The sequence below is a fragment of the Maylandia zebra genome, linkage group LG23 (assembly GCF_041146795.1).
Source record: "Maylandia zebra isolate NMK-2024a linkage group LG23, Mzebra_GT3a, whole genome shotgun sequence".
NCBI lineage: Eukaryota > Metazoa > Chordata > Actinopteri > Cichliformes > Cichlidae > Maylandia > Maylandia zebra.
Window position 1 is genome coordinate 19,402,291 of NC_135188.1, and position 21,220 is coordinate 19,423,510.

The window sequence follows — 21,220 nt, forward strand, 5'->3', positions numbered from 1 at the left end:
ACTCTGTCATTCAATAAGGCCCCTTTGTTTCAGTGTTTTTCTCTTTGACCCAAGAATTGATGTGTGAGAATCACAGGCTGGTACAAGGTTGAAATACCACAGAGATCACTCCCTCAGCTACATTAGTTTCTTAATCTTTTAGACGCCTGTTGAAGGCCAAATGGTTTGTTTCAGATTTCACTAATGTAAGAACTCTTCGTTTTGTGCCTTGAAAATATGTCGCTGAGATAATCACAATTGTAGCTGAACTAATAAACTACACAAAGGATGCTTCTTCACCCAAGGGCAGGAAGACGCTGCCTTATCTTGGTCTGTACTGGTTTGAACTGATAATCTGCTGTCTCATGAATTTTACCCTCTATATAAACTGTTGTACTTGTGAATAAAGTTGAGTCAATTTGGGAAGACAACCTGAAGCAGTCTCTGTTTTCTTGTTCTCCCAAGCTGCTCCCAAGCTCGTACTAACACGCTGAATGGCATGCTTGAATATTACTTGAGAATATATTTGACTGTGTTACAGACTAAGGGACATTCTCTGCTGATAGGTGAAGGTACATTCTCTGCTGATAGACGTCCACGCCTCGGAGGAAGCCGATCCACGGAGTAGGCCCTGGAAACAGTTTCCTTCAATTTTGGTGTCGAGAAGTGGGATCCTGACGAAGGTAGGCACTTGTCTTTTTATTTTAATAAGACTGTGTTATGCCTTTCTCAGTGATCCACATAGAAACGGGATACGCTGACGAGGCCTTCTTCAGTGGCCCACATAGTAACAAGTGGGATACACTGAGGAGCCTTATTTAGTGGCCCACATAGAAACACAGGAAGTTGCCTGTTGTTTTGTAAAATAAAAGCAGAAAGGACACAGGAAGTTGCCTGCTGTCATAAACTAAGAAGTTGCTCACCAGCAGAAAGGACACAGGAAGTTGCCTGGGGTCATAAAACGAGAAGTTGCTCGTTAAAAAGTGAGAAGTTGCTCACTAAAAACATAAAATTGCTAGCAAAAAATCAAGTAACCTCAGGTGTGCCACAGCAAAAATAGATACTAACTTAAATCCTTCAAAGCGTCTAAACCCCTCTGGAAATCACTGACCATGGGTCAGAATAATTCAAAGACCTTAGACGGGTCCGATAAAAACTCAAAATTAACTGTAAAACCGAAAAAAATAAAATATAAAATCACAAATAGCGGCTCAGTACGACTCCCACTTCCGGTTACGTTTAACCCACGCTCGCGAATCAATGAAGACTTCCATGATTACGTATCCAGAACATGCGGAAGTGCTTACGTGACTGATTTCGTCTCGAACTTAAGAACTATAACTTTAATGCATCCTAATGTATTTCCGGAGCCCTATCCCGAACGATTATCGCCAGAAAACAGGTCAGTAGAAATGTTAAATACTATTTGTGATAAGAAAAGTAGGCTGATTAAAAAGTCCTGTAAAAAATATATGATAGAATGTCGTGATGTGACCAATCGCATGCTACCACTATGGAATAAAGGACCCGAGCCAGACGTAAATGCTTTAAATCAAGCCAGTGTAGGCTCTAGTAAATCCACTGCAGAAAAAACTAGCCTTATATGCCCATCCGTTCAACCTACGGCTCCGCCGCCTTATGATGAAAAAACAGAATTAATAGCTGCTGCGGCGGCTGCACGTCATCAGCGCGTATATCCTGATTTAACAGCAGAATCCCAAAAGAGTGAGGAAGGCACTGAAATGACACCTAAATCAGAAGAAGATGACTGGTTTAACCTAGATCAAAGACAGGAACGAGAATACACTGAACGAGAAAGAGAGTTACAGGAACATAAAAAGCAAACAAAACAGTTAATGACAGAGTGTGAGGAAATCATGAAAGATCCTTTAACTGAACGTACGGAAGCCGAACTGCAGGAAGCCGTTTCTGTCATAGATAATCATGTTCAGCGCCACACTAGAGTAGCGAATGGTTTAACTGTGCCAAAAGCAATAACTAACACCAGAAATTTAATAAGGAACTACTTAAAGCAGAAAAAAGAGGAAAAAACTCAAGAGGGCCCCCACAAAAACACCCGTTATAAAGAAAAGCAGGGATCACAATTTAATGACGTCAGCACCTCCCTCCCGTTCATGATAATAGGGGACATGTGTTGCATTCAACCCCCTAAAATTTCAGAGTTAGCAGCAACCATTAAAGAACTTCCCGATCCTCTACAAAATCCTACAGCCTTTGTTTCTGCATTACAGAGAAGTACCAGATACCACCACTTGGGTGGGCCTGACTATAGATATATATTATGTCAACGAATCCCAGGTGTGACTGAATCTCAGCTTATTGAAGAAGTAGAGGAACTAGACCCTAAAAACGACCAAGCAGCCAACACCACCTCGTTTTTGTGGATAAATGATGACAAAATCACAGCCTTTTTTCAAAATCTAAAGAGATTTCTGCTCACAATGTCTAGAGATAAAATTGATTTAAATGCAGTAACCATGTGTAAGCAAAAGCCAGATGAATCCATTCTAGTGTTTATGAAACGTTTCACACACTGCTGGACTAATGAGGCATGCATGCCTGAAGGAGGAAATGATCAGATTTTCATAACAACATTCTTAAACAATATTCATCCAGAATGTTCACAACTATTGAAGCTGACTGCCACTGATAATCTCTATGACATGAAAATAAAGAACTTTATCACACTTGTCAAAACAAAAGCTGGTGCAGATCTTTTCCCCAACAGCACGAAGGCTAAAAGTGTTAAGATGTTGTTGAACTTTGATGTTGAAGGCTCAGAGGAAAGTGAAAAAATGATGTATGCAGGGGCCCCGTCCCCTCAACAAGCGCAGCAGGGAGATTTCAGAAGGAGAGATAGGAGTGGAGACGTATGTTTTTATTGTGGAAAAATAGGACACTGGAGGACGGAATGCAAATCAGCAGCAGGTAGATCTCAACCACAGAACACAGGACCAGCTCCTGCCACTAGGCGTAAGCAGAGCTCTTACAGACAAGGTAACTGGCAACGCAGACAGGAATCACATCAAAATAATGGCCCCTTTGCACTTAGGCAGCAACCTTATAATCCACATTTTAATCCCCACCCATATGATAACGAAAGACTGGACCGACAATAGGGAGGCCCAGGTGATGATGAGGGACAGTGTGAAGCACTACACACGATGCTGCATTTGCAATTGTCCCGTAACACAGAAAGCTTGCCCATGTTAGATATAGAGATAGGTGAAAAGACTTATTCCTTTTTAGTTGACAGTGGAGCCACTAAAAGTTCACTGTCTGGAAAATTCTATAGTGGGCCTGTTTCCTCTGTGTGCATCAACACCATGGGAATAAACGGAACTCTAGTGCAATGCCCCAAAACTCATTCTCTAAAGACACGCTGGGGCCCAAAACCAGATGAAATTACATATCATCCATTCATAATTATTCCAAACTCGCCTGTGAATCTATTAGGCAGAGATTTAATGGCAAAAATGAACTTGTGTATTTCATTTAACACAAAGGGTGAAATGTTTGCAGATACTGATAACAGCTATGTTTTCTCTGCCCTATGCACCGACACCATGGAGAAGGAACAGCCTCTGTGTCAGCTGGACGCCTCAGCGGAGAATGAACTCAATATCCATCTTACTGGTACCCCACGTCACACACTGTGCCAAACACGTGTACAGACACCGTTACCAGGTAGCCCCATGCCTGGAAGCCACATATTTGTTTCTCTCACACTGTTCAACAACATCATAACTGCTCACACCAGTGAAGGCCAAACAGTGGTTTTGTCACATAACTCAGACATAGGCTATGACATCACTGCACCATGTCAACACCTAGATCTAACCTACCCCATACACTGTACTATCTCTGCTGTCACATTGCCAGCTGAATATCAAAACATGACATTATGGTCAAGAGGTGAGAATGATGTAGGATTTATTGACTGTACACCTTATCATGCTCAGCTGAAAAACAACAAGCCGGTATATGTCAAGCAATATCCCATTTCCGCTGAAAAAGCCGCAGCCTTAGACATCATCATAGGAGATTTATTGACAGCTGGAGTAATAAAGCCCACAGTATCTCCATATAACACTCCTGTCAATCCTGTGCCAAAGCCTAACAAACCTGGCGTATGGCGTTTCACACAAGACTTAAGGCAAGTTAATGCAGTCATCATGCCTCTGCCACCTCTGGTTCCAGATGTTCCCAGCATACTGACATCTATTCCAGCAACAGCTACACATTTTACTGTGGTGGATTTGTGCTCCGCCTTTTTCTCAGTGCCTGTGCATAAAGACACACAGCCGATATTTGCTTTTACACATAGAGATAAGCAGTACACATGGACTCGCTTACCCCAAGGCATGGTAGACAGCCCTGCGGCTTTCTCAATGGTAGTACGTGCTACCCTGGACGGCTTCACTCCTCCAGAGGGCTGTACTCTGATCCAGTATGTAGATGATCTCCTCCTCTGTGCTGATAGTGAAAAACTATGTCAAACTGCCACACACATGCTACTCCAGCACCTCCAACAGACTGGCCACAAAGCATCAGCAAAGAAAATGCAGTACTGTCAGACTTCTGTTCAATATTTGGGATTTACACTGTCTCACGGACAACGTTCTATGACTACAGACAGGGTCAAAGCTGTGACCTCTGTCCCTAAGCCCACTACACAGAAAGAAATGCTGTCTTTCCTAGGCATGGTGAACTATTGCAGACAGTGGATACCAGACTGTTCTTTTCATGACCACATTCTGCGTGAATGCTGCAAAAAAGACAAGCCTCCTCGAATACTGTGGTCCACAGAAATGACTGCCTCTTTCAATGCATTACAGGGAGCGCTGACCTCCGCCCCTTGTTTGGGTCTGCCTGACTACCACTTACCGTTCCACCTGTACGTCACAGAGAACGGCACAACCTGTGCAGGTGTATTGGCCCAAGAGCATGGCTGTGGCTACCGTCCAGTAGCCTTCTACTCAAAGGTGCTGCCAGCAGTAGTTCAGGGGATGCCGGCCTGCCTGAGAGCAGTAGCAGCTTGCTCTATCATGATAAGGGACTGCGAGAAGCTCACACTCTCACATGACACTATTCTACACACCAATCACCAGGTCACGACCATTCTAGCAAACATAACTACACAACACATGACCGCACAACGTCACTCAGGTTATGAAGCTACACTGACTTCAACAGCAAATCTCACTATAAAAGCAAGCAGCACACCCAATTCGCCAGCACACTTACTTATTCGTATGCTGTGTTCTTCTGACCGACAGGATGGTTCAGACGACCCTGACGTTCATGATTGTATGACACGTATACAGGAATCCACAGCACCACGCCCAGACTTAGAGCAGACACCAATCCCAGACTCAGTCATTGTTTATGTGGACGGGTCCTGTTCAAAACCAAATGACAACTTATTTCTTTGTGGCTATTCGGTGGTGACATTGCCTGACATCATACTAGAGGCTCACTCATTACCATTTCACTCAGCACAAAAAGCAGAGCTCATGGCTTTAATACGCGCCTGTGAGTTACATGTGGATAAGCGGGTAACAATTTACACTGATAGCCGTTATGCATTCGGTGTGGTGCATGACTTTGGCACATTGTGGAGACAAAGAGGATTTAGATCTGCTGATGGAAAACCGATCGCTAATTCTGACCTTGTTCAAAGACTTTTGCAGGCTATACAGCTGCCATCGGCAATTGCAGTTGTTAAAACGAAGGGGCACAGCACGGCTGACACAGACGAAGCAGTGGGAAATGCTCTTGCAGACGTAACCGCGAAAGCAGCTGCTGCCTCACGGCAACCACCCAGAAGGGAAGTATTATCTTTGCCTTTACAGCTGCCACTTGTCACGCTCCCAGACTATTTAGACACAAATGTTGACCTAAAATTCATACAAGAGCAAGCCTCTGCCTTAGATTACACTTACTGGGAAAGTAATGATTGTACCTTAGATAACAGAGACGGCTTATACAAAAACCTTGAGGGTTTGATTGCCCTCCCATCTTCACTACTGCCAATCCTTGTCCGCCATTTTCACGGTGTGAGTCATGTCGGACAAAGAGGGGTAATAGGAGCAATAAAATCAAGATTTGTAATCAAGAAAACATCACACGCAGTAAAACGCATATTAGCAACCTGTCTAACATGTGCACGAACTAATGTAGGAAAACCAAAAGCAAAACATCAGCATTTACCACAACCAGATTTCCCATTTCATACATTACAGATTGATTTTACACACATGCCAGCACAAGGAAGCATCAAGTACTTACTGGTAATAGTGGACCAATTTAGTAAATGGGTAGAAGCTTATCCAACATCAAAAGAAACTGCAGAAGTAGTCTGTCAAAAGTTGTGCAATGAAATAATACCCAGATTTGGAATACCTCACCAAATTAACAGTGATAGAGGACCTTCATTCACATCAGAAGTAATTCAAAAGTGTGCTAAAACTCTAGCAATAGACTGGAAATATCATGTGCCATACCATCCTCAGAGTTCAGGAGTTGTAGAAAGAATGAATAGGACCATAAAAAATCGCCTGACTAAAGCAATGATAGAAACAGGAATGACCTGGATCAAACTACTTCCTCAAATCCTCTGCGAGATTAGAATGACTCCATCCGCAGCAACCAAATTATCTCCATTTGAAATAATCATGGGAAGACCGTTTCCAACACCATGGTCAGCCTCCAGAGGGGCACCGCTATTGGAAGGGGACATAGACACTGCATTGTCTGACTATGTTCATAACCTGGTAGAAACACTGAATAATAACTATCAGAAAGTTTGTCTCTCTCAGCCTCTCCCTTCCATAGATCCAACCCATCCGTGGAAACCAGGAGATGCGGTGTTGGTACAGTCGCTAAAACCAAGGGCACTCGGGGAGGCCGCGTGTTCCAGCCCCCAGACTGTACTTGCAGTGACGAGAACCAGCATCCTAACAGACGGACAACCTCAGTGGATTCATGCCAGCAGGGTTAAGACCAGCCCCACCAAACCACCTAAGGCGTCGGATCAAGTAGATGACGACTCAGGCGAGCCAGCGCCCGGATTCAATACACCTATAGATGACGACTCAGGCGAGCCAGCGCCCGGATCCAATCCACCTACACACACACAATCACTGATTAACACACAACGCCGGAAAGAGCCAAGACTCAGAAAGCCCTTTGATCCCCCACCTGAACAACAACAAGGTACTCGAACATCCAGCAGGAACAGAAAGCCTAGAGTACCACACAATGTCTAACCTGATAAAGATAGACTCGTTTCATCCTGATAATGGAGAAAATGAAATGCCCATTGTCATCACACAACGCTTATACGGTGTCTCTCGAACTTGGGACCAGGCCAGGAGACGACTAAAGAACTGTCTTTTTTATATATTTAGGTTATTAATCATATCTACTGCATTAATCTTAGGATTTTTATTTACTATTTCGTATTGTAAAGTGCAACCCTGTTCACATTTCTGCAAGCCACATTTTCAATGATAACCCATATAGCTACTAGTACAGCTACTTCAATGTATTTGCAATTAGCACAAATTGATCCTGAGGATGTGCCAGATGTTACCAATGATGTTCCTGATGTGTATATTGAACATTAGGTTGTGAACTATTACATTTTATGATTTGCTTTTTATATTATGTTATTACATTTGTGATTTTTCCTTTCTATTTGAGTTATTATTTTTAAAAAAAATAATAATAAAAAAAGAGTGGAACTGTTAGGTATTTTAGTACCATGGGAGCATTTACTGGATATTGTTTTATAGTGACATCATGCAGGAAAACTCTGTCATTCAATAAGGCCCCTTTGTTTCAGTGTTTTTCTCTTTGACCCAAGAATTGATGTGTGAGAATCACAGGCTGGTACAAGGTTGAAATACCACAGAGATCACTCCCTCAGCTACATTAGTTTCTTAATCTTTTAGACGCCTGTTGAAGGCCAAATGGTTTGTTTCAGATTTCACTAATGTAAGAACTCTTCGTTTTGTGCCTTGAAAATATGTCGCTGAGATAATCACAATTGTAGCTGAACTAATAAACTACACAAAGGATGCTTCTTCACCCAAGGGCAGGAAGACGCTGCCTTATCTTGGTCTGTACTGGTTTGAACTGATAATCTGCTGTCTCATGAATTTTACCCTCTATATAAACTGTTGTACTTGTGAATAAAGTTGAGTCAATTTGGGAAGACAACCTGAAGCAGTCTCTGTTTTCTTGTTCTCCCAAGCTGCTCCCGAGCTCGTACTAACACGCTGAATGGCATGCTTGAATATTACTTGAGAATATATTTGACTGTGTTACAGACTAAGGGACATTCTCTGCTGATAGGTGAAGGTACATTCTCTGCTGATAGACGTCCACGCCTCGGAGGAAGCCGATCCACGGAGTAGGCCCTGGAAACAGTTTCCTTCACTGGGTACACCCTGGACAGGTTGCCAGTCTGTCGCAGGGCCAACACACAGGGACAGACAACCATTCACACTCACTCGCCCATTCACATCTAGTGGCAATTTGGATTATCCAATTAACCTATCCCCACAAGCTGGAGTATCTGGGGGGCACCCACTGTCACGGTCTCGCTGGCAGACCGTGGGGATGTGGGGAAAGGAGGACCCAAAATGCAGGACTCTACAGTGCAACAGTGTTTATTTACAGTGGTGACAATCCGAACAACAATAAATCCCCCCGTGCGATCCCAACTCCCGTTCCGTGTCTTCTCCTTTATCCCGTGCTCCGTGCTCTGTCTCCGTTCCCTGTGTACTCTCCGTGTGCTGCCTCCTGGTCGCCACAATTCCTCCTGAGGAAACACGCATACCAAAGGCAGCCGTGAGTACAAAACCTAAGAGTAGACTTGCACTAACCTTGCATAATACACTTAAGACTGACGGGAAGTCACTCAACGATCCAGCGTCGAGGAGCTCTCAGCCACACTGTTTTGAAGCTCCTCTGACGAGGCTTGATCGGCGCCAGGTGTGTGTGGATTCCTGGGTGGGACCGGTCAGCTGGCAGGGCCACACCCACCAGGCCTAAAAGTGCCTGCCACGACCGCACCCTCACATACACAAGCACACACCCCTAAACACCTGACAGTACACCAACACGGAAAAACAGGACAGCAGACACAACCATGATAACAACAACCACAATAATGATGATAATAATAATAATAATAATAATAATAATAATAATAATAATAATAATAATAATAATAATAATAACTACAATAGTAGTCCACACTGCTCACGGACCCCGAATCCCTGGAACTGGGTCCGTGACAGTACCCCCCCTCTAAGGGTCGGCACCCGACGACCCAAAAACAAAAACAAAACAAAAACCACAGTACAACCAACCCCAGGCGGGCGGCGGGGGGTCCCGGACGGAGGGCCCCAAAACCCCAGTTCAAATGTCCAACCACTGCCATGGTGGGAACAACAGTTCTTGCGGCCGACCCAGTGGACCGCAAGCAGGCAAAACTCGCTACGGGTCAGGCAGTGGTGGGAAAACAGTTCGGGCGGCCTACCTCCAACCCCATGATGGAAGCGGAACGCTTCAGGCGGCCTGCCACGGATCCGGTGGCGGCGGCGCTGCTCCTCCGGCGGCCTGCCACGGGTCCGGTGGCGGCGGAACGGTTCTGGTGGCCTGCCACGGGTCCGGTGGCGGCGGCGCTGCTCCTCCGGCGGCCTGCCACGGGTCCGGTGGCGGCGGAACGGTTCTGGTGGCCTGCCACGGGTCCGATGGCAACGTCGCTGCTCCGGTGAGCAACAGCGAGGCGTGGCACATGGTCTATGACGCGCCGGTCGCTGACGTGGACGCACTGGACGTGGATGGCGTGGAGGCCGCGCAAGACGTGGAGGTCCCTCCGGTTCGCTGACCTCCGGCTGAGCGGGTCCCTCCTCGGCTGGCAGCGAGAGCCCCTCCTCGGCTGGCAGCGAGAGCCCCTCCGCGGCTGGCAGCGAGAGCCCCTCCGCGGCTGGCAGCGCCGGTTGTTCCTTCCGCTCGCCGAGCTCCTCTGCTGGTGGCTCGCTGAGCTCGTCTGCTGGTGGCTCGCTGAGCTCCTCTGCTGGTGGCTCGCTGAGCTCGTCTGCTGGTGGCTCGCTGAGCTCCTCTGCTGGTGGCTCGCTGAGCTCCTCCGGCTCGCTGAGCTCCTCCGGCTCGCTGAGCTCCTCCGGCTCGGGCATGCTGAGCTCCTCCGGCTCGCTGAGCTGCTCCTGCTCGGGCATGCTGAGCTCCTCCGGCTCGCTGAGCTCCACAGCTAGCGACGCGGGCTCCTCCCGCTCGCTGAGCTCCTGCTCGGGCATGCTGAGCTCCTCCGGCTCGCTGAGCTCCTCCGGCTCGGGCATGCTGAGCTCCACAGCTGGCGACGCGGGCTCCTCCCGCTCGCTGAGCTCCCGCTCGGGCATGCTGAGCTCCTCCGGCTCGCTGAGCTGCTCCTGCTCGCTGAGCTGCTCCTACTCGCTGAGCTGCTCCTGCTCGGGCATGCTGAGCTCCTCCGGCTCGCTGAGCTCCTCCGGCTCGCTGAGCTCCTCCGGCTCGGGCATGCTGAGCTCCTCCGGCTCGCTGAGCTGCTCCTGCTCGCTGAGCTGCTCCTGCTCGGGCATGCTGAGCTCCTCCGGCTCGCTGAGCTCCTCCGGCTCGCTGAGCTCCTCCGGCTCGGGCATGCTGAGCTCCTCCGGCTCGCTGAGCTCCTCCTGCTCGCTGAGCTGCTCCTGCTCGGGCATGCTGAGCTCCTCCGGCTCGCTGAGCTCCTCCGGCTCGCTGAGCTCCTCCGGCTCGCTGAGCTCTCGCTCGGGCATGCTGAGCTCCTCCGGCTCGCTGAGCTCCACAGCTGGCTAGAATGTGAACCTAATAAAGTGTCCAGTGAGTGTACATTCACTGGAAATTGTGAGGTTTTAACCACTGTCAGGGCCAGTGCCACTGAAAGACTTCAAAGAAAGAGATTGGATGGAGCTAGTTTATCACCATGTTATATGACAGTAATGTCCTTCACTCTTGAAGGCTATTTAACTCTCTGAGATCTCACGCTCTCACCGCAGTGAATTCTTACAATGAAAGGTCATATTATAGAGAATATGAAAATTGGGTTTCTGCAGTTAGAATTATACTTTTACTGAATTTCTTTTGTCCCTTGATCTCCAAAATGCAGGAGAGCATGGAGTCAGGGTGATGGGTTTAGAGTACAAAGGTCATCACTGATGTTGGCTCAGACCTCACAGGGATAAATCCAGGGCACCCACCCTGTGTTTCTCAGTTGTCACTGACCTTCCATGGTCTCTGGTGTCTGCTTTGCTGCCAGCTGCTTCCTCTGTAGTGATGGCTGTACATGCTGGGATTTTTTGTCCAGCTCAGCAGCTATATTGATCCACCATATAAGACCTAGAAGAAATGAAGGCCACTGTTTTTTTCTTGCCATTTATGTTGTTCGTCATGTATTACTTTGGGTTATTTCATGTTTTAATGCTCTGAATACGACTGGAGGAAAAGCACAAACACGAAGACAACACACAGCTGCTGTTTCACTCAGAGGATGGATTAGTTGAAAATAAAGGACCTTTTTTATATTTTGGGGTGTTGTATGGAAGGCTTTTAGATGCATAAGAATGATTTAAATGTTAATATGATCAGTTTAATGATGTTGAACTCTTTAGACGGGAAATGCGCTTCTCTTCTCAGACATGAGCATTCTGGTTCTCTGTGAAGACCGTTTGTAGTTGCTCTGTTTGTCCGGTAGATGAAGACAAAAATTCAGCTTTAAATTCGTGTTGTCCATGAATAAATGACAAGCGCGATTGAATATTTAAATATTTATTCTTTCCGGTGTCACTGGAGGCTGGACGAGTCACTCCCACCACTCCTCCTCCGCTCTCTGCTGTCACAAAGTTTCATTCTTCAGAGCGCCGCCTTGTCAGCAGAAGCACTCTCTGTAAAAATGAGGATCTGTCAGACGTCAGTGGGGCAGATGTCACGTGTGGAGAAGACAGTGGGGCAACGCTTTATTCTTGTGTTGAGGTGACAGGGTCCGCGGGAGTCCGCAGGTCCAGCTCCAGGCTCTCAAGGTGAGCTTCACATTTCACAATAGGCTATCCTCATCGGGAACGACCCAGATCCTACACTGACATGATGTGTCGTTTTTATTTCACGGTTTGCGCAATAATCGGTCTAGCTGACAGACATCGAAAACTATTCATACACCCTTAATAAACTGTCCGTGTTCCCTTTAAAATGTAGAGCAGATTTATTAATAACAATGAGTTCCAGCTCAGTATACTTAGTGTGGGGTAGGAGTTGGCAGGAGAGCGCAAATCTTGCTTAAATTGTGCAAGTTTGGAAGATATCGCAGCCAATTCTTATTGCATCAGCCCCGTCCCCCAGATTTCATTTCACCCTTTCGCTCAACTCTGTTCTCATTAAGCCAAGCCCCAAAAGTAAAACTGCAGCGCTAATGACATTTGGTGAAACCGGCAACAACTGGTCACAGTTTCTGCTGCTGATGTCATGGACAAAATCAGCAAGTCTGTCACTTCGGGCGAAAATGACTTGGAGGTTTGTTTGTTTTTTTATACCTGGAAAATCAAAGACGACATGATTCATACTTATTATAATTGTGTTGGAAACTGTGAAACGGACCTGTTTTCATGTTTCAGTCTGAGAGTCATAAGCACTGTTCACTCTATTTTTTTATGTGTCTGAGCGAACGCACAAACTCTCTGAGCGTCTCTTGTAGTGATGGGATTTCCGGATCTTTTTAGAGAGCTGGCTCTTGCGGCTCCGACCGACTCTTCAGGTTGTTTTTTGCTTTAATTCATTTATTATTAACAATAATATGACATTATGCACAAAAGGAATTACTAATGTATAAAAAAAGTGGTTTTATTGATATGTTTATATATAAATATATACAGTGGCCCCTAGAGACAAAGCATGTACAAACTCCAAAGCATGTACAAACTCCAAAACACATTTCTAGCGTTAACTGAACTTCAAAACAGAGCTACCTAGATCACTTAAATTACACAATTGAAAGCATATATGTATTGTTTGTGTATTTATACACAAGCACCATATATATTCAAATAATTAAAAAAAAATGTTCATTTACCTGTTAATACACCATACACAAGCCAGCAAGTCGTTGGTACTTGCTGGCTTGTGTAGCCTCTACACTGTTAGAAAAAGCATCTTGAAAAAATGGTAATATTCCGGCAGCTGAAGCCAAAATACGACCGTATAATTACAGAAAATAACTCCCGCATAAAAATACGGTTATTTCCAGTAATGAAAATACAATTAGTTGCGCTAATTTGACATGGGATCCCGCCTTTTTCAAGTGCCGCTAAACATTAAATTAGGAACATGTTAATGTCATTAAACAATGAAATCATCTGTAAATAGGAAAAAAAACCATCTTAAAAAAACGGTAATATTCCGGCAGCTGGGGCGCCAAAATACGACCGCAAAATAACAGAAAATAACTGTCCTATAAAAATACAGTTATTTTCAGTAATGAAAATAGAGTTTGTTGCTCTAATTTGACATGGGATTCTGTCTTTTCCAAATGCTTTTAGACATTAAATTAGGAACATTTTAACGTGATCAAACAATGAAATTACCTATAAACCAGGTCACTGAATGTGGAAATATGAATCATAATACGTAAATGTACAGAAATATACAGTTAACAGTTGGTTTAAATAATAATTGATTGCATGCCCTGGGACAGAGGCGAGGCTGCCATATCGCACCATCGGCCATCACTAGTAGGCGGTAGGTGAAGAGTCTTGACCACGGACACAGCGACGGAGAGTGTCTGAGCCGGGGCTCGGACCGACAACCTTCTGATCACAAGGCGAACTGCCAACTGTTGAGCCACGATCGCTCTAACTAGTGACGATAAAAATACTTATGTGATGTAACACAAGCTTATAGGGATCATGTTATATACTTTTCCATAGCATTACATTTGAATTCAACAGTTCAATCTTTCAAATAACGGACAGATATTTGTGAAATCATGATACATTTGTGAATGTATTTTTACAATCTAAATATGCATATGTACAAAAAAATTTATTTAAAAAACAAGTAAATTGTGTTTTATTACATTTACAGTGATGTTATGTTATTTTACATTTGACGTGTCAGATCACAGTCTACTTATGTAAATGTAATGATATTCTAGAAAAACAGTACACAACTGTAAAATACACTGTAAAATAATTTGACATTTCTATTTTTTGGAACAGTGCAGGTAACAAAAGCTCAATGCTGGGCCTAGCATTCTGGAGCACTTCTGTTGTGTTTTCTTCGTGTTTTGGAGTTTTTACGTGCTTCTGAGTTTTTATGTGTTTTGGAGTTTGTACGTGCTTCAGGGTTTGTACGTATTGTGAAGTTTGTACGTGCTTTGTCTCTAGGGGCCACCGTAAATATACTTTTATTTATTCACTCCACATAAAATGTAATAAATAAATCATATAAAACGAAAACCAACTAGTCACAGTTCAACTTTTAACTATTTAAATTTTCAGCTTTTTTTTTTAAAATGAAACAACACAAAATGCTGCAAACCACAACACAATTAAATATAAATGAAAATATGAAAACAAAAAGAAGATGCACATTCTCAGTCATATGGGCCTGCATGAATAAACTTTCTGAATCCTGTATCATCCGCAACTGAAAATAGTTGTGGACGATTACTATACCTTTCTAATGTGACGTTGTTGTCCCTGGCTCTCTTTCTCTGTCTCTCTCCCTCCTGCTCTGTTCCTGTGCTACTGCGAGTGTAACTACCGCCCCTCCCCCCTCTGTCCAGCGCAAAGCACAAGAGAGAAGAGAGAGGAAAAAACAAAAACACGGCTCGCGATAAAGAGCCGTCTCGCGTCGTTCACGTCAAAGATCCGGTTCTAAAAGATCTACCCCCCCCCCCCCCCCCCATTTTTGCACATGTCGAGGAGCGTGTCAGGTTACATTTCACTGTGTGTTATACTTGTATAACTATGCATGTGACAAATAAAGAACCTTGAACCTTGTTAACTATTTATTTTAATTTCAATTCAAGTTAATTTTTTTTTGTGCGCAACGCAGATTTTTTTCTGCCCGGAGACCGTGCCAGTAGTGCGCATGCGCGCATGCGCGCAGCTTAGAGGGAACATTAGTCATAAGAGGTCCAGTTATTAAACACCGTTGTGTTTTACCCAGCTGTGAGCCAGCTGTTCTTTGTTTTTGCTCTTTGGGGAGGAAACGTTAATATGACCTCCCGCTGCGCTCTCACGGGGAAATCCTGGCCTTTCTAGTGAGGCCACAGTTGTTGGCCTTGGCTAACAGAGCACACACTTGATTTTCGAACAACTTGTACATTCATGGCAACATGGGATGTTCTTGTGAGCATTTTTAGTTGGCTTCACGATCAGCTAAATGTTTAAATTCTTCAGCTATTTACCTCGTTGATTTCTAAATCTAATAAGATATCTGCTAAAAGTGAACAATGCGTACCCTCTCTTTATTAACCAAATTCAACCCATAAAAACATGAACTTAGACAATCACAGCTACCAAAACTGGAGGCCTTTAAATTTAGTTCAGAAACACAAACAGTAAGGAAGTGGTCATCTATAAAGAAGTGGAAACCAGTTTTAAAGGAACTCTAGAGAAGCTTAGGTCTGCGTGAGCAGATGATTCCCTTCGCCAGTGGTCTGCATGTCAGTTTGTGCCAGGGAAGTTTAATCCCACAGCTTCAGAGCCCTTTGAGCAACACTCAGGGGAGGACGTTTTACCATCCTCTGTTGTCTGGCCCTTCTTCATCTCATCTCCTGACAGCTCTCTGACTCCCTTTCTACAGTTCTGAGTAAAACCCTTTCTGCTTCACCCAGGTGTCTGTCATACCATGCATGCCTCCCCTAGGAATTGAAACAAGAGCATTTCCTTTATGTTTGATTTCGTTTTCGCTTCCTGTGTGAAGTTATACAAAGTGGTCAATTCGACTGTCTGTTTCTATTCATCACTTTGCAAAAGAAAGTCTGAAGACGAGGAGGGAGAGAATAAGGGTAAATGTCTGTTGTCACTTCACATTTTTATCTCTGAGAGCTGTCAAAATGCAAAAGAGACGCAGTCAGTAAAGCAAGGACATCCTCTTTGTTTAGTTGTTTAGTTTGGGCCGTAGGTCTTTGGTTCAGACTCAGAGTGTCAAACATTGAGAGAAGAGGAGCAGGACTGATGGTTTAGCTGAAACTTTCTGCTTCATATATCAGACTAAGGGTTAGTTAGCAGCATGTTCATAGGTAGTCTGGTGTTTGAGGATTCAGTTTTGGTGTTTGTCGATGCCTGTTTTGATTTCAGAATTAATTCCTTTGGAGCATTAATGTGATTTGATTCCTGTCCTCCCTCTATCTTATTTTTCTGTTAGTGCCTCTTCATCTGGCTCTATTATTCCACTGTATGTGCTCAACGTTTTCAGGTATTTTATTTATAGCTTGTTATAAGTGCAATATGTATTCTGTGCTGCTGGAATATGTTTAGTATGTGTTTTTAAGCCTTACAAAAACCACAACATGAACTGCAAACTGTGAACTGTATTATCCCTGGATTGAACATGTATGTAATGAGCAATGTTGTTGTGCTTTAACCTGAATGGCACTGCTCACAGTGACACAGACTACCTGTAACTACCACAGGCTACACTACTAGTGTTGTAGTGTTATGCTTGAAAGTTTGATTAAACATGGGACGGCAGCCTCGTTTGGCTTGCATACGGTGAAGTCAGAGTCGAAGATTAAGAAATGAATGAAAAAAATAAAGTACGAGAATATGAGATTGTTTTTCATGGGCTCATAAGGCTGATAATGATCCACCCCATATCCATTTTTTGGAGTATGAGTTCTAACCCTCAGAGAGACGTTAGAGTAGACGGCTGCAAAAAAAATCACTTTAGGCTCTCACTGCTCTCAGCATCTATTGGACTAAAGATTCCCACATTTTAAAAGGTCTGGAGTCACATCATCGTGTTTTTGAGTGTTTTCTGGCATTATATCATGGGAAATGTCAGCAGATTTGATTACACACTCAGTATTAAAATAAATAACTAGAATTTAAGTGGGGTTTTTTTGCTGCTCGATGTACTAAGTTGTAAGAGCAACAGTGCTCCCCCCTGACCCCGTCACAATCAGCTGATTTCTTTTCTTACAAAAACTTCAGCACATCTCGTGAAGCCAGTCTGACGTTTGTCTTCATACTGTGAGTACTTTCAGAGTTACAGGCCCTTTGATGACACAAGCCTGGTTCAGATTTGTCCTCACGGCAGATATCAAATCAAATCAAAAATGTATTTATAACCCATATGGAAAAGATATATATAAATCTTATAAAGTTTGTATCTGTCTTGTATGAAACTTGTATGAAAAGCATACAAGAGTGAAAACAGATATAAGATCCCTTGAAAAATTATATAATGAAACTTGTATGTTTTGTATACTTGCTAAAAAAAAATGAAAGTAATGAGAAAGTGGCCACTTTCATGAGTAAATCATATATGTTTTTACTATTTCTTTTCCATATGGGATAGCACATTTAAAAACAACAATGTCGATCAAAGCGCTTCACAAATTAGGAAATAAATAAAATAAGACACATTTACCAAACAGGAACACAAGACAAGACAATCTTAGAAGCCACAAAATGATAGTCAAACTGTCTTAAGTCAGAGCCAGGGAAAAAAGATGAGTCTTTAAGCGAGATTTAAAAGACTGAATAGACTCAGAAGTGTGAATGGCAGTAGGGAGATTGTTCCACAGTTTAGGTGCTGCAATAGCAAAGGCACGATCACCTCTGGTTTTCAGTTTAGACTTAGGTTGCATTCAGAGCATCTAGTTTGAAGATCTTAGTGCTTTTTTAGGATTATACAAATGCAGAAGTTCTGTTAAATAGCTAGGCATGTTATTGTTAAAGATTTTATGAGTAAAAGAATTTTAAAATCAATGCGAAATTTCACAGGAAGCCAGTGTAAGTTAGCTAAAACCGGAGTCATATGATCATGCATTCTAACACCTGATAAAAGGCGTGAAGCAGCGTTCTGTACTAATTGCAAACGGTAGAGAGAGGAGTGAGGGAGGCCTAAATAAAGAGAGTTACAATAGTCCAGTCTAGAGGTAATGAATGCATGCAATCTGCTTTTCAAGGTCCTTGGGGGAAAGAAAAGGTTTAGCTTTAGAAATTTGACATAGCTGATAGAAGCTGGATTTAACCACAGTAGAAACTTGTTTCTCTAATTTGAAGGAGCTATCCAAGAGTACCCCAAGGTCTCTTACAATGTGGGAGAGGTAGCTAGCAAGGGGGCTAAGGGTCTCAGTTTCAGATATCCATATGAAAATTTAGGGGCGAAAAACATTTCTTTAAAACTGTACCCAAATCTCTTTTACACTCTCTCCAAGTTTGATTGATTGATTGGTAATTTCTTTCAAACATGTAAACAATATACAGGTAAATTTAGAAAAGAAAATAAGAGAAAAAAATACTATACTAAAAAAATCAATACATTTCAATATACCTGCCGTTCTGATTAACTTACATGTCGAAAGGGAGTGTGAAGAAGTAAACACTTATTTAATTCCACCCCTTTGCCATAAATTATCAGCTAATATTTAGTCAGCTTCCTTACTGATATAATTTGTAATAAAAAAAGTGAACAGATTTCTGATATACTATAGACTATAATATCACATCATGAATTTTATTTTTTTTAAATAGAGACATTCACTTAATTTCAATATTCTCCATGCCTTTATAGTTCGGGAAGATCATATTTTTATAACCCTTTTTGAACTGTTTTATGTTTGGACATTGCTTTAATTCCATATTCAGACTGTTCCACAGTTTCACTCCATGAACAGAAACATACTCTGAATATTACCTGGCAGTTCTTTATTTTTTGCTTTGAATAGAATTTGTGCTGTTTGGAATTTCACTAGATCGTCAATTTTCAATATTTCAGACTGCAAAGATACTGAGTTGGTATGTTACCTTTCACAAAGTAAAGGTTGCTTTTTGCTTTCTTTTGCTTTGCTCGGACTTGTTTGGAATAGCTATTTATCCCCTATGATGAAATGAGTGATGGCAGTTTACCCACAATGCATTCTTGGGATATTTTTCAGTAGGATGTGGTATGACTCACCCAATTGAAGTTAAAAACCCCTTTATAGTATCTGAAAACTGTAAGAGCAGCAAAAACACAGCAATTATCTGATAACGCGTCCAACAACTCTCCTGCAGATCCTGCATTTTCTTTGGGATTATTAATTAAATTGTGTCGTAGAGTCTAAAGCAGTGTTTGAAAACTTATGGTCATTTTTGTATGACAGGATCGTCGGTATCAGGTCTCATCTGTTCTCACACCAGCTTCTGTTGCTTTCGGCCACTTTGGTCTCATTCTGTCTCGACATCCTGCAGAGTTAAAAATGAAAAATGATCACGTATGTGACAGCTACTGTATGCAAGTGAGATCGACTGTAAGATCGGAGAGAGAATCCGCAAATGAAGCTAAGTTTGAAAAATGACAGGACTCCGCACGCACACACACATTAAAATATATATATATATTTTTTTAAAGTTGCCTCAACAAAAGGGCAGGCAGGAATTAGCCCCTCTAGCTCCCCCCCCCACCCCCCCGCACGTGCCTGATGTGACAATATCCTTTATATCGATATAGTCTATGTTACGTTATAATTATACTTGTGGAGCCACAAGTTTGCCTCTCTTTCGTTCACTTTTGTCTCTACGCAATGTTACTCGGCCTCGCTTCTCCTCCACTGAATACAACTCCCCCTCCCCCATAGCTTCAACTGCAGGCAGCAACCAGAAGGACACGGCAAATCTCCATTAGCGAGTTGTGGGGCTGGACGGCATCAACGTGTTAGCGAGCTAACCGCGCTAACGAGCTAACCATGCTAATGACATGCAGCCCACAGGGGCTGCACGGCCTAAAATCCTTTCATTTTCTCAAAAGTTGACAGCGCGCCTAATGTATGAATTCTGGTTGTGCTTACTGACCACGAACCGATTTCAGGTGGTACTCAGCAATCTGTCAAAAAATGTTTTACGACTTTGGTAAGCTACGGAGCTGCAGCGCTTGATGAATTGTCGGAGCATTACGGCTACCGTAGTCTGGAGCCTCGCGGAGTAATACGTACTGTGCTTCGACGTAATATTACCGTATTGTGTGTGTATAAGGACCATAAATGGCACCTGTTAAGAGACATGGTTACGAAGCGGATTTCAAACTCACGGCTGTCAGTCACGCAGTAGAAGTTGGGAACAGAGCAGCTGTGAAATCTGTCTTTGTTATTATGCTCAGCGTCTGTTAGTTTACATTTTGACTGCACAATTATGAGCTTTTTGTTATGCACAAAAACAACATTGTTTTCTTTTATTTATGGACCATGATTATTTAATAAATGCTGATAATTTATTTTTGAGTAATTTCTTCATGTAAATCTATGCTGTATGTAAATAAAAATGCCTGTGTGACATCTGGGACACAGTGTGACTAAGAACTCTCTTTTTGTTCTAACTTATGGCTTTAAAAAAATATCGAGATATATATCTTATATCGCCACCCAGCTAAAAAATATCGAGATATGAATTTTGGGTCATATCGCCCAGCCCTACTCTAATGTATTCAATAATCCTCTGACCTCAATGTCAGATCTTGGCTCTGTGGCAAAGATGGCAGCCATTGAAGTGTGTTGTTTTTGTTTGTTTTTAGTTGTTTTTACTCTTGTTTAAAAATTTGTCTCTGGCTGTAAAGTGCAGTTGTCAAAAATTATGAATGCTTCTTGGTTCAGTCCCAAGAGGAGACTCTATTTCGCTTGGGGCTGTGACAGGAAAGGCACCCGTGCTAGTTTTAAAATGTGATTAAAGAAAAGCTTGATCACAACAGAGTGCTGGGCATGTTGCTACATGGCAAACGACTGTCTCATAGCTACTAGCTCATTCGTTTGTTACGACCCATCCTCTTCCTCTTATCAGGATTGCAGAGGGGGTGGAACCTATCCCAGCTACCATAGGGCGAGTGACAAGGTGCATACAAACTCAACAAAAAAGTAACGAGTCAAATTTTGCAAATGTAGCGGAGTAAAAGTACCGTTTCTTCTTCACAAATGTACTCAAGTAAAAGTAAAAAGAATCATGCAAAAAAGGTACTT

The 21,220-nt window shown here is 43.1% G+C and overlaps 2 protein-coding genes and 1 long non-coding RNA gene across 9 annotated transcripts in view; 2 read left to right on the forward strand and 1 right to left on the reverse strand.

The window, feature by feature from the left end:
- The first annotated feature begins 669 nt into the window (after positions 1-669).
- On the forward strand, positions 670-8,226 carry LOC143414931 (uncharacterized). 4 transcript variants are annotated; one of them, XR_013095529.1, is made up of 3 exons: positions 670-1,381; positions 3,573-3,687; positions 5,684-8,226. It is a non-coding gene; the product is annotated as an uncharacterized LOC143414931 (long non-coding RNA). The 4 variants fall into 4 exon arrangements; XR_013095530.1 differs by having other exon boundaries at positions 3,576-3,687; XR_013095527.1 differs by lacking the exon at positions 670-1,381 and having other exon boundaries at positions 1,388-3,687.
- Positions 8,227-8,662: 436 nt separating this feature from the next.
- LOC143414924 (uncharacterized) lies at positions 8,663-10,671 on the reverse strand. Of its 3 annotated transcripts, XM_076879955.1 has the most exons (3): positions 9,554-10,671; positions 8,920-9,116; positions 8,663-8,830 (listed from the first exon to the last, which is right to left on the reverse strand). In XM_076879955.1, the coding sequence occupies exons 1-2, from the start codon at positions 10,431-10,433 to the stop codon at positions 9,109-9,111; spliced, it is 888 nt and encodes a 295-aa protein (XP_076736070.1). In that variant the 5' UTR covers positions 10,434-10,671; the 3' UTR covers positions 8,663-8,830; positions 8,920-9,108. The 3 variants fall into 3 exon arrangements, with proteins under 3 accessions (XP_076736070.1, XP_076736068.1, XP_076736067.1); XM_076879953.1 differs by lacking the exon at positions 8,920-9,116; XM_076879952.1 differs by having other exon boundaries at positions 8,920-10,671.
- Positions 10,672-11,911: 1,240 nt separating this feature from the next.
- The window catches only part of LOC143414928 (T-cell surface glycoprotein CD4-like), a 30,670-nt gene continuing 21,361 nt past the window's right edge, over positions 11,912-21,220 (forward strand). The window contains exon 1 of one of the 2 annotated variants that reach the window (XM_076879964.1): positions 11,912-12,086. The gene's annotated coding sequence lies outside the window, so the exon portion shown is untranslated. The remainder of the gene's footprint in view (positions 12,087-21,220) is intronic. The other variant, XM_076879967.1, reaches the window with a different exon arrangement.